The sequence below is a fragment of the Arachis stenosperma genome, chromosome 1 (assembly GCF_014773155.1).
Source record: "Arachis stenosperma cultivar V10309 chromosome 1, arast.V10309.gnm1.PFL2, whole genome shotgun sequence".
Classification (NCBI taxonomy): Eukaryota; Viridiplantae; Streptophyta; class Magnoliopsida; order Fabales; family Fabaceae; genus Arachis; species Arachis stenosperma.
In genome coordinates, this window is record NC_080377.1 from 11,713,184 (window position 1) to 11,724,356 (window position 11,173).

General features: G+C 34.9%; 1 protein-coding gene across 3 annotated transcripts; it reads left to right on the forward strand.

Moving 5' to 3' along the window:
• Positions 1-310: 310 nt before the first annotated feature.
• Positions 311-9,765, forward strand: LOC130942224 (ABC transporter G family member 32-like). Of its 3 annotated transcripts, XM_057870936.1 has the most exons (24): positions 311-941; positions 1,302-1,422; positions 1,513-1,601; positions 2,792-2,876; positions 3,214-3,373; positions 3,452-3,528; positions 3,596-3,649; positions 3,736-3,826; positions 3,907-4,208; positions 4,290-4,571; positions 4,671-4,987; positions 5,066-5,226; positions 5,302-5,405; positions 5,554-5,716; positions 5,807-5,926; positions 6,012-6,103; positions 6,176-6,508; positions 6,662-6,952; positions 7,081-7,164; positions 7,255-7,388; positions 7,465-7,692; positions 7,772-7,943; positions 8,018-8,272; positions 9,296-9,765. In XM_057870936.1, the coding sequence occupies exons 1-24, from the start codon at positions 667-669 to the stop codon at positions 9,563-9,565; spliced, it is 4,260 nt and encodes a 1,419-aa protein (XP_057726919.1). In that variant the 5' UTR covers positions 311-666; the 3' UTR covers positions 9,566-9,765. The 3 variants fall into 3 exon arrangements, with proteins under 3 accessions (XP_057726919.1, XP_057726927.1, XP_057726935.1); XM_057870944.1 differs by lacking the exons at positions 311-941; positions 1,302-1,422; positions 1,513-1,601; positions 2,792-2,876 and adding an exon at positions 2,924-3,116; XM_057870952.1 differs by lacking the exons at positions 311-941; positions 1,302-1,422; positions 1,513-1,601; positions 2,792-2,876 and adding an exon at positions 2,939-3,120.
• The last annotated feature ends 1,408 nt before the right edge of the window (positions 9,766-11,173 follow it).

Genomic DNA, 11,173 nt, shown 5'->3' on the forward strand with positions numbered 1-11,173 from the left:
TATTTTACACCCATTTACAAGTCCACACGCATAGAAGTATAGGTACAGTTATGCATTTTACTCTTGATCAAAGTCAAATTTATTTATTTATTTCTAAAATCCTAATCCAGAGGCAGCGTTAGTGTTAAAGTGTTAAGGATTAAAAGGCATTATAGACAGGGTAGTTAGTTGGCAGGAGCGCGTGACAGTCACAGTGCGAGAGCTTCGTGTTTGATTTTGATTTTTCTGAATTATTGTTTGTTTATCCTTTCCCGCGGCTATTAAATGAGGGAAGGTCTAACTCGAGAGATAAAGAAAGACACCAGAGTGTTGTGCTCTTTATCGCAGTGCACCAACTCAAATCTCAATATATGTGGAGAGGGAAGAAATATTCAAGTCTCTATCATTTAATGCACACCTCAACTACCTGTCCAAACAACACTTAATCTACATTTGTAGCAGCAGTAATAGTAGTTGTATTGTTGTACCTTCTTCAGTTTTTCTCGTCATTTCTCATCTCTTTCTGTTTCTCACAAACTAACACCACCGTTGAACTGACCAGTAACAACCCTCACACCACCACTAACATACGTTATTATTGTTATTATATTCTATTTTGTTCGAGTTTGTTAGACAGTTAGGGGTTCGTGAGCTGTCCGCTGGCAGAGAAGGTGGCGAAGGGGCACAATGTGGAATTCCACGGATAATGCATTTGCGAGATCGACGTCGTTTCGGAAGGAAGGGGAGGATGAGGAGGCGCTGCGGTGGGCCGCGCTTGAGAGGCTCCCTACCTACAGGCGAGCGCGGAGGGGGATCTTTAAGAATCTCAGCGGCGACAAGAGGGAGGTCAACGTCGCAGACCTCGGCACACAGGAGCATCGGATCCTTCTCGAGAGGCTCGTCGATGCACTCGATGATGATCCTGAGACGTTCTTTCAGCTCATGAGAAACCGATTCGACGCGTAATGATAACTTCTTTTCTGTGCATCCACAGGGGAAATGTAGAATCTAGTAAACTTATAATTCAGAGTTCTAAAATCAGAAGTAGTATTTTTCAAAATAAAAATCTAAAAAAAATATTTGTTAGTTGTTACATTTGATGTACTTGTTATGTACTCTTACTATAAAATTAATTATAATTGAGTCTATATTATTGTTAATAGAAAATGATGTAGGTAACAAGTACCTTCTTTACTCTGTTTCTTCCATGTGTAGTTGGAAATAGTGTTTGTGATTTGTTGTATACTTCTTATTTTGACTGGATCTTTCATTTTTGCTTTGAATGTAGCTAATAATGCTTTTATTTTTTTATGTGTCCGCAGAGTAGATTTGGAGTTTCCGAAGATTGAAGTTCGGTTTCAAAACTTAACGATAGAGACTTTTGTCCACGTAGGAAGTAGAGCATTGCCTACAATTTCTAATTTTATTTGCAATATGAGTGAGGTAATATACAGTACTCAGGTTGACTTCAATCAACGATTTTTTTCGTTTTTTTATATAGTTTTTTAATTTGATTTCGGTTTGTATTATTAGGCTCTTCTACGACAAATGAGGATATTAAGAAGGAAGAGAAGTAAATTGACGATTATTGCTAACATTAGTGGGATTATAAGACCTTCAAGGTCAGTGATCAAAGTTATTATTCACTTAATTATAATATTTTATTAGATTCATACTGGCCTTAATGTCTTATTGAGAACCATAAGAAATAGTTTGAGTATTTTTTATCGCAAATTTGTGTAACATTGGAGATTTCAAAAATTGAAAGATAAAGTTGTTATTACAGTCGGCTGTATCTTTCATAAATAAAAATCCTAAATGTTTAATTTCTGTCCTTTTTGAAGTGCTGATATTGTCCCAATTTGTTGGATGCAAACATTGTTAGATAATGTATACAATTATTAGCGATGATCATTTTTTAAAAAAATTAATGAGTACATAATTGGTGGGAACAGAGAGTATTCCTTCTTGTTTGTTAAAACTTTTTGGTTTAAGTTTTAATGTGTTTTTTTTTTTCTTGTCTATTTTAATACATGGTTATATCTAATTGCTTATAGATTTGCATTGGCCAAATAGAATATTCTTCAATAGAAAAATGGCTATTATTATTTTTTAAAGTTTTTCTTCTCAATTTTTGTTAAGTTTAATTTTATCAGTAATATAAAAAATTTTATATGGTCATTCAATCAATTAGATTCATGTTTAAATAATTTTTTAAGTAATGAATTTAAGAATTTATTACTTACATGGTAATACACATCTATACAAAATTCTTTTACAATTGACAGTAAATAATTTAGGAAAAAAAAAACTAAAATATTATTATCATCGTACTTCATCACACAATCCCGTTAAGTATTTTCCTTCAAATTTTTATTTGCTATCAATCATTTTCCCTTTTTGTTTTTGGGTATATAATAATGCCTCCTTTGGTAGAGTCGTTGTCCTTATATTACATTGATATGTGCCGAACAATAGAAAAAAAAATTTTGTTTAATTTTTAGTTGTCACAACTTGTTATGATTCATGTGTTAAACAGTATTGGCTAAAGTTTTCTATTCAAAATTTATTTATAATGTGTTATATGAAAAACAATAAAAATATTGATAAATTAAATTAAAATATGATTGTTATTAATTAATTATGTATGTAAATTATTTTTTAATCAATAAAATAAAAAAATATTGGTTGTCAGGTGTCAAATGGTATTTACAATAAAAAAATTACAGACGTAACAATATTGTTTAAAATAACCATTAATAAATTAATTTTTTCATGTATATGATAAGATATTGTTTTGTCATTGTTGCAGACTATCGCTGCTGTTGGGTCCACCAAGCTCTGGAAAAACGACACTTCTATTAGCTCTTGCTGGTAGGCTAAGACCTGGTTTACAGGTATACTAATTAAGTAGACTGCAATTACACTCACATTGAACAACAGTATAAGAATCCCTGCTAGAGTCTTGTTTTAACTTGATAACATGAGCCAACAAGCTCTAGTTAAAATAACATAATTTCGTTTGAGTCTTACTCCTAATTTAAAAAAAAAAAATTGATAACATGAATCATTATGTGAATGGAGCAATAGGTTGTTTGGGTTTTGAAATTGATAATAACCCAAGGCAATAAGCACTGGTAGGTAGGAGTTATATCTACATTCTATTTTGGACTTGTATCTTTGTTTTCTCTTCTTTTTGTCACCACCTCATTTTTGTTCTTATATCATCCACAGATGTCAGGGAACATTACTTACAATGGACATGGTTTGAATGAATTTATTCCTCAGAGAACGTCTGCTTATGTCAGTCAACAAGACTGGCATGTGGCAGAAATGACCGTGAGGGAAACTCTCCAGTTTGCAGGCCGTTGTCAAGGCGTCGGATTTAAATTTGGTAATGTGTTATGATAAACAAGTTACGTTGAATAGTTGATTTTACGATTCTGAGTACTAAAGTCTTGAGCGTTAACAGATATGCTACTAGAGCTTGCTAGGAGAGAAAAGAGTGCTGGAATAAAACCAGATGTTGATCTTGATCTCTTCATGAAGGTATGCTCTTCATTAATTACGAAAACTTGTTACACAAACTAATAATCGAATCTATTTTCTTTTGTAGTCAATTGCTCTTGGAGGACAGGAAATCGATCTTGTGGTAGAGTACATCATAAAGGTATTCATTATGCAAATTGCGAAATAGTTTAGTATTTGTTGAGTTGATAAAAGCGTAAAAATAGAGCTAAGACATTTCTCACAAAGATATTAGGTTTGGACATATGTGGAGACACATTAGTGGGAGATGAAATGCTCAAGGGAATCTCAGGGGGACAAAAGAAGCGACTTACAACAGGTTTATCATAACATTGACATATAATTTGTCTTGCATTTTAGTATGTGTTATGCTAACCAAATGATGTGTGAGATTTGCAGGAGAGTTACTAATTGGTCCAGCAAGAGTTCTGTACATGGACGAGATATCAACCGGGCTCGATAGTGCAACCACTTACCAAATCATCAGATATCTTAAACATTCTACCCGTGCACTTGATACAACCACTATCATATCTCTTCTCCAACCAGCTCCTGAGACCTATGAATTGTTTGATGATGTCATTCTATTGTGCGAGGGTCAGATTGTTTATCAAGGGCCCCGTGAATCTGCTCTTGAGTTTTTCAAAATGATGGGGTTCACTTGTCCTGAGCGAAAGAATGTAGCAGATTTCTTACAAGAAGTAAGTGGTAGCAATATTTGATTCTTTATTTTAATAAAAGTGCTGGCCTCTAAGACTTTCTGACTAATTTTTTGTTAACAGGTTACGTCAAAGAAGGACCAGGAGCAGTACTGGTCTGCTCTGGACCAGCCTTATCGGTACATACCTGTTGGGAAGTTTGCCCAAGCGTTTTCATTGCATCGCGAGGGAAAGAACTTATCAGAGGAACTAAGAGCTCCTTTTGATAAACGCTACAATCATCCCGCAGCCTTGGCTACTTGTACCTATGGCGCCACCAGGCTTGACCTTCTCAGGACAAATTACCAGTGGCAGAAGCTTCTTATGAAACGGAATTCATTCATTTATGTTTTCAAATTTGTTCAGGTATATAGTTAAAAGATTTTAGATTTTAATTTTATTGAATCAACCACCTTCAGAAGCCTATGAAGAACGATGATCTACCTATGTATTTATTCTTTGCAGCTGTTTTTGGTTGCTTTAATTACAATGAGTGTATTTTTTCGGACAACGATGCACCATAATACAATTGACGACGGGGGATTATATCTTGGTTCACTGTATTTTTCGATGGTTATTATTCTCTTCAATGGTTTTACGGAGGTGTCAATGTTGGTTGCAAAGCTTCCAGTTTTGTACAAGCATAGAGATTTGCACTTCTATCCTAGCTGGGCATATACAATCCCTTCTTGGTTCCTTAGCATCCCAACTTCTCTCATGGAAGCTGGTTGCTGGGTTGCTGTATCTTACTATACAATTGGATATGATCCTTCAATTATCAGGTAACTCTCAATTCTAACTGGACTTTTGTGTATTCTTAAGTTTCTCTTGAGCCATTTTTGTGTTTCTTGATTTTGCAGATTTTTTCGGCAGTTCTTGCTTTATTTCTTTCTGCACCAGATGTCTCTAGGCCTATTTCGTCTGATAGGATCCTTGGGGCGGAACATGATAGTGGCCAATACTTTTGGATCCTTTGCCATGTTGATTGTGATGGCTCTTGGCGGATACATCATTTCAAGAGGTTATATAGGAATTGCACTCTGCATTCTCCTAGTTTGATTTATTTATTGAACTATGTTTTATCATTTTTTGATAGATCGGATTCCAAGTTGGTGGATATGGGGTTTTTGGATTTCTCCTTTAATGTATGCACAAAATTCGGCTTCCGTAAATGAGTTCCTTGGGCATTCCTGGGATAAGGTATCATTTACACCGTTTTCATCATAACTTTGAGAGCTATGTAACAGTATTTATTCACAGGTTAATGCTGTAAAGTGATGATCTCTATTTAGTATGCATTCAATCAAACAATTTCCTTACTGCCTCGAAATTCTTCTCTTTATTACAGACAGTACAAAATCAGATCACCAACTATCCCTTGGGTAAGCTAGTGTTGAAACAGCGAAGTTTGTATCAAGAGAGCTATTGGTATTGGATTGGTCTTGGAGCAATGGTTGGATATACAATTTTGTTCAACACATTATTTACTATCTTCTTAGCTTACCTTAATCGTAAGACAAATTCCTCTGTATAGTTTAATTGTTTAAATGTTTAATATTTAATAGGACAATTTAAGATCTTGTTCTGCTTATTTTCTTCAGCTTTGGGAAAACAACAAGCTGTAGTTTCAAAGAGTGAGCTACAAGAAAGAGAAAAGAGTAGGAAAGGTGAAAGTGTTATTGTTGAGTTGAGAGAGTACTTGCAGCATTCAGCATCCAGTGGTTTGTAAAATGTCTATACATATGTTCTTTGCCCATTTCTGTTCAGCTGGGAAATGACATTCATTTTATTGTATTGTCATCCCAGGAAAGCATTTCAAACAAAGAGGAATGGTTCTCCCATTTCAACCTCTATACATGGCTTTCAGCAATATCAATTACTATGTGGATGTCCCTTTGGTGCGTAAAAACAAACTCCCGGTCGAACCCTAAAAAGTATTCTTAAAGATATTTGATTCATTATTTCTTCAGGAACTGAAACAAGAAGGGATACAAGAAGAAAGGCTGCAGCTGCTTGTTAATGTTACTGGAGCTTTTAGGCCTGGAGTGTTGACAGCATTGGTTGGAGTAAGCGGGGCTGGAAAAACCACGCTAATGGATGTCTTGGCTGGAAGAAAAACTGGAGGTGTTATAGAAGGGAACATATACATATCTGGTTATCCCAAAAGGCAAGACAGTTTTGCAAGAATTTCTGGTTATTGTGAGCAGACAGATGTTCATTCCCCTTGCTTGATTGTCTGGGAGTCCTTATTGTTCTCTGCTTGGCTCCGGTTATCTTCAGATGTTGACTTTGAAACGCAAAAGGTAAAGAGTTATATTATTTGAACTCAGTCTTTGTTTAGACATTAGACAATGCAGTTACCAAAATCATATGAACTTGTCATTACTATTTCATTTTTGAAAGTATGCATTATTGCTTTTGAAGTTTAAGTTTGGAGAGTTTGATTGGCATGGCAGGCCTTTGTTGAGGAGGTAATGGAACTGGTGGAACTCACTCCATTGAAAGGGGCACTAGTTGGTCTACCTGGAATTGATGGCTTGTCAACAGAACAACGAAAAAGATTAACAATAGCAGTTGAACTGGTTGCAAACCCCTCTATAGTTTTCATGGATGAGCCCACTTCTGGATTGGATGCCAGGGCTGCAGCCATTGTAATGAGAACTGTTAGGAATATAGTGAATACTGGCCGAACCATTGTGTGCACAATCCATCAGCCTAGCATAGACATATTCGAATCGTTTGATGAGGTATATATTCTCCTTACTACATGCAACATATGCTAGTTTCTGTTATATAAATATATAGTTTATACTTTATAGTTTAGCGTCACGGCCTTGGACACATTAGTCTAACAAAAACCCAATTCCTTTTATAGCTTCTGTTTATGAAGCGTGGAGGAGAGCTCATATATGCTGGTCCACTTGGCCCTAAATCTACTGAACTTGTCAATTATTTCGAGGTTAGCTAATTGATGCTTAGCTTTCACTTATTTATGTGATATATGAATGGTGATGAAACAATCCTCAACTACTTATCTATGTGATTGTAGGCAGTGGAAGGGGTTCCGAAGATCAGGTCTGGATATAACCCTGCAACATGGATGTTGGAGGTTACTTCTTCAACAGAAGAAAACCGTTTAGGAGTGGACTTTGCAGAAATATACCGAAGATCAAGTTTATACCAGTGCGTATAAATTTCAAATTACTACTAAATAAATAACCAGTTTCTGTATACTAATTAATACACCATTCATGTAAAGGTATAATAAAGAATTGGTTGAAAGCTTGAGCAAGCCGAGCAATAATTCAAAAGAGTTACATTTTCCAACCAAGTATTGTCGGTCATATTTTGATCAGTTCCTAACTTGTCTTTGGAAGCAAAATCTATCTTACTGGCGTAACCCACACTACACTGCTGTTCGCTTCTTTTACACTGTCATCATCTCCTTGATGCTTGGGACAATATGCTGGAGATTTGGTGCTAAAAGGTCTTTTTCTTTTTCATGCTAATTTTAGCTGAATCACATGAATTTCTCAACATGTTTTACTCTTGCTTACCATTTTCAGAGACACGCAGCAAGATCTATTCAATGCCATGGGATCCATGTATTCTGCAATCCTCTTCATTGGCATAACAAATGGCACAGCGGTTCAACCGGTTGTTTCGGTTGAAAGATTTGTTTCATATAGAGAAAGAGCTGCTGGGATGTATTCGGCCTTACCATTTGCTTTTGCTCAGGTATCTTACATTTCAGATGAGAAAGATTTATTTTGTAATAAGTAATTAATATGTTGTACTTCTTGGATGTGCAGGTTGTTATTGAGTTTCCTTATGTGTTGGCACAGGCTATGATATACTCCACAATTTTCTATTCTATGGCTTCCTTTGCCTGGAGTGTGGATAGGTTCATATGGTACTTGTTCTTCATGTATGTTACTATGCTGTATTTTACCTTCTATGGAATGATGACAACGGCTGTCACACCAAATCATAATGTTGCTGCCATTATCGCTGCTCCATTTTATATGTTATGGAACCTTTTCAGTGGTTTTATGATTACTCATAAGGTATGGAAACCTCAACCTCACTCTTTAATTCATTTATTCTGCTTTATTTGCCAAGGTCTTGAGTAACTATTTGGTGTTAACAGAATGATTTGATGATGTAGCATTCTTTCAAGGATTTAATTAATGAAGAAAGTCTTGATGAATATAATAATAGTTTACTCAGCAGCCAGTAATTATCATTTAATTGCTTGTTTGAGTGTTATTAAATTGATAAAAAAAATAATAAACTTTTTTATTATTTAGTGTGTTTATTAAATTTTTAGTATTAAAAAAATAAAAAAAAACATCTTTTTTGATAAATTACAATTTATATTTTTTTAAAATAAATATTTTTCACATAATAAATAAATAAAAAGATACTTTTTTATGGTTATTATACTCAACCATAATTGATAACTAAAAAAATTTTTTTGCATGAAATATCCAAACATAAAATTATTTTTATTTTTTTATAATTTTTGTTTAAATTAATTAAAAAAAATAAAAGCTCATCCGAAGAAGCTTATATTTTAGTTTGATTTTTCGGTTAAATTTCACAACAAAGTGTTCATTTTACTCTAAATCTAAGGAATCAACTATATCGTGAACCAACTCGAGCCAATTCCTTGTATTTAGTTTTAAAATTTGAAAAATTAAAAATAGTGAGGGTTGTTTTTTTTTTTTTATAACAAACCTCCTATTTTAAAAGGTGAAAATTCATATGGAGTCAACTTTATGTAAAATTGATAACTGAGAACCATTAAATGATTTGAATAGTTTGATTAAATTTTCATCTAACGATTCTCAGTTATCATCGTGAAGTTGACTCTAGCTAAGTTTCCACAATTGTAAAATTAGTTGGCTATACCCTAGTTGATTCTGTAACTTAAACTGCGGTGGCAAAGTGCTAAAGACACCAATTATTATTGTTCATGATAAACTTAAGGCTTTTAAGAGAGGCACATCTGAACAAAAGATTCATACATTACGTTAAAATTATCCATTTAAGAACTTTTTATCTGGATGTTGCTTTAATTTTCTCAGAGAATCCCTGTTTGGTGGAGATGGTATTACTGGGCGAACCCTGTAGCCTGGAGTCTTTATGGTCTCCTGACTTCACAGTATGGTGGTGATGAAAAATCTGTGAAGCTATCTAATGGGAATTCCATGGCTATTTCGCAAGTACTCAGAGTTGTGTTTGGGTACAGGCATGATTTCTTGTGCGTTGCCGCTATTATGGTTGCTGGCTTCTGCCTATTTTTTGCAATAATATTTGCCTTTGCAATTAAATCCTTCAATTTCCAAAGGAGATGATGGTATTTATATGCACTTGCAAATAAAGCCCCCAAAATTATGTACTCAATTGTTGTATGTCGGATTCTCCGCGCCTCATAAAATAAGTGTGTATAGCGGTATTGTCAAATTTTTATTGGTTGAGTATAATTTATTGTAAATTTATATATTCTTGGTTTGTAGGATTTGTTGGATGAAAATTCACATATTCTTGATTCATATAAAGCATACTTATAAGGTGCTATCTATGGTGGCAGTAAAGGTTGAATAGCTACAATGGCTAAGCCGGTTGAACCAACCAGTGCCTGACACTTGGGGAGTTTGGAGATTGTTTGACTCTCGGGTGCACTATATTAATGACGATAAAATTGTTAATGAAACACAATAAATATATGTTGCTGTGGTTAAAACTGAATTAACAAAAATTTCACAAAATTTTTTTTAAAAAATTAAAATTTTATTCAGTATTTGATTTGGGAAAAAATAAATTATGCTTCTGTTGTACTTTTCTTGAGTCTATCACTGTAGGGTCCTTCTTTTTTGTGAACGACTTGGTGAGTGTGTGGTGGAGAAGTTGTCGTTGATAGTGTAACGTCGTGGAGAGTATCTTCGAAACCATGACTGGAATGTTGTAGGTGGAACAAGTTGGTGTTCCCTTCATACATCACCGGGGGAGGAGCGCCTCATCCAAGTTACTACCTTGTGCTCCGGAGGCTGAAGCAAACCTAGTGACTATAATAAACTGGTCCTGTAACGAACGACATTATCAAACGTTATTGACGCAAACATCAATGTCGCCTTAGTCTCGTCTTCAGTCTTCACCATTAAACATGCCAATAACTTCAAAATCAACGTTTCGCATTCTACCATGCCTCCGGCCAATAATAGATCCAACACCATCGATACAAACCTACTATTGCTTCATCAACTCTCGAGCTCATTTTCTGGAACGACGTCCGCCGCAACCTACCCCATTTCTTGAGGCTGCCGGCGACGCCGTCTCTCGCCGATATCCATTGAACCCTTGACCTTCATACCCTTGCTAAAGGATAGCAATTTCTACTAATACCCCCGGTAAAAGAGACAAGAGTTACCGTAATTAATTTCTTAAATAAAGATTAACCGAACTAACTATGATGCCACTTGTCATCTTCTCATTGGATGGTCAATGAATAGCCACCACTAGTCACCAAAATTGTGGCCACCAGAGACGTGGCCTACTTGGTATAAATCTTGTGTGTATTGAATTGCAGCTACAGTTTACCTAAAAGAGCCAAATAGTCAATTAGTATATGAAATGTTATGCAATTTTTTTTGGATGGTAATGAACAAACCTTATCCCTTGGGAGAAATACAAAATTGGTCATCTAGAAAGGTGAATATGGATATAATAATTGAGTCTCAACTGTTTATCTTTTAAAATGCGACGGAAGTGAGGAAACATATTGCTGGCGGAAATAACCCCGACGATATAACATGCTACAATTTTATTAGGACAATTTGAAAGGAATTAGTACTGCTAAAAGTTGAACTGTTTGTCTGATAGGTCAATACAAAGGAGAAACTGAGCCGGATTGGGGTTATCAACCAGAAAGATATTGTATGTGTATTATGTAACAAAGATGTGAA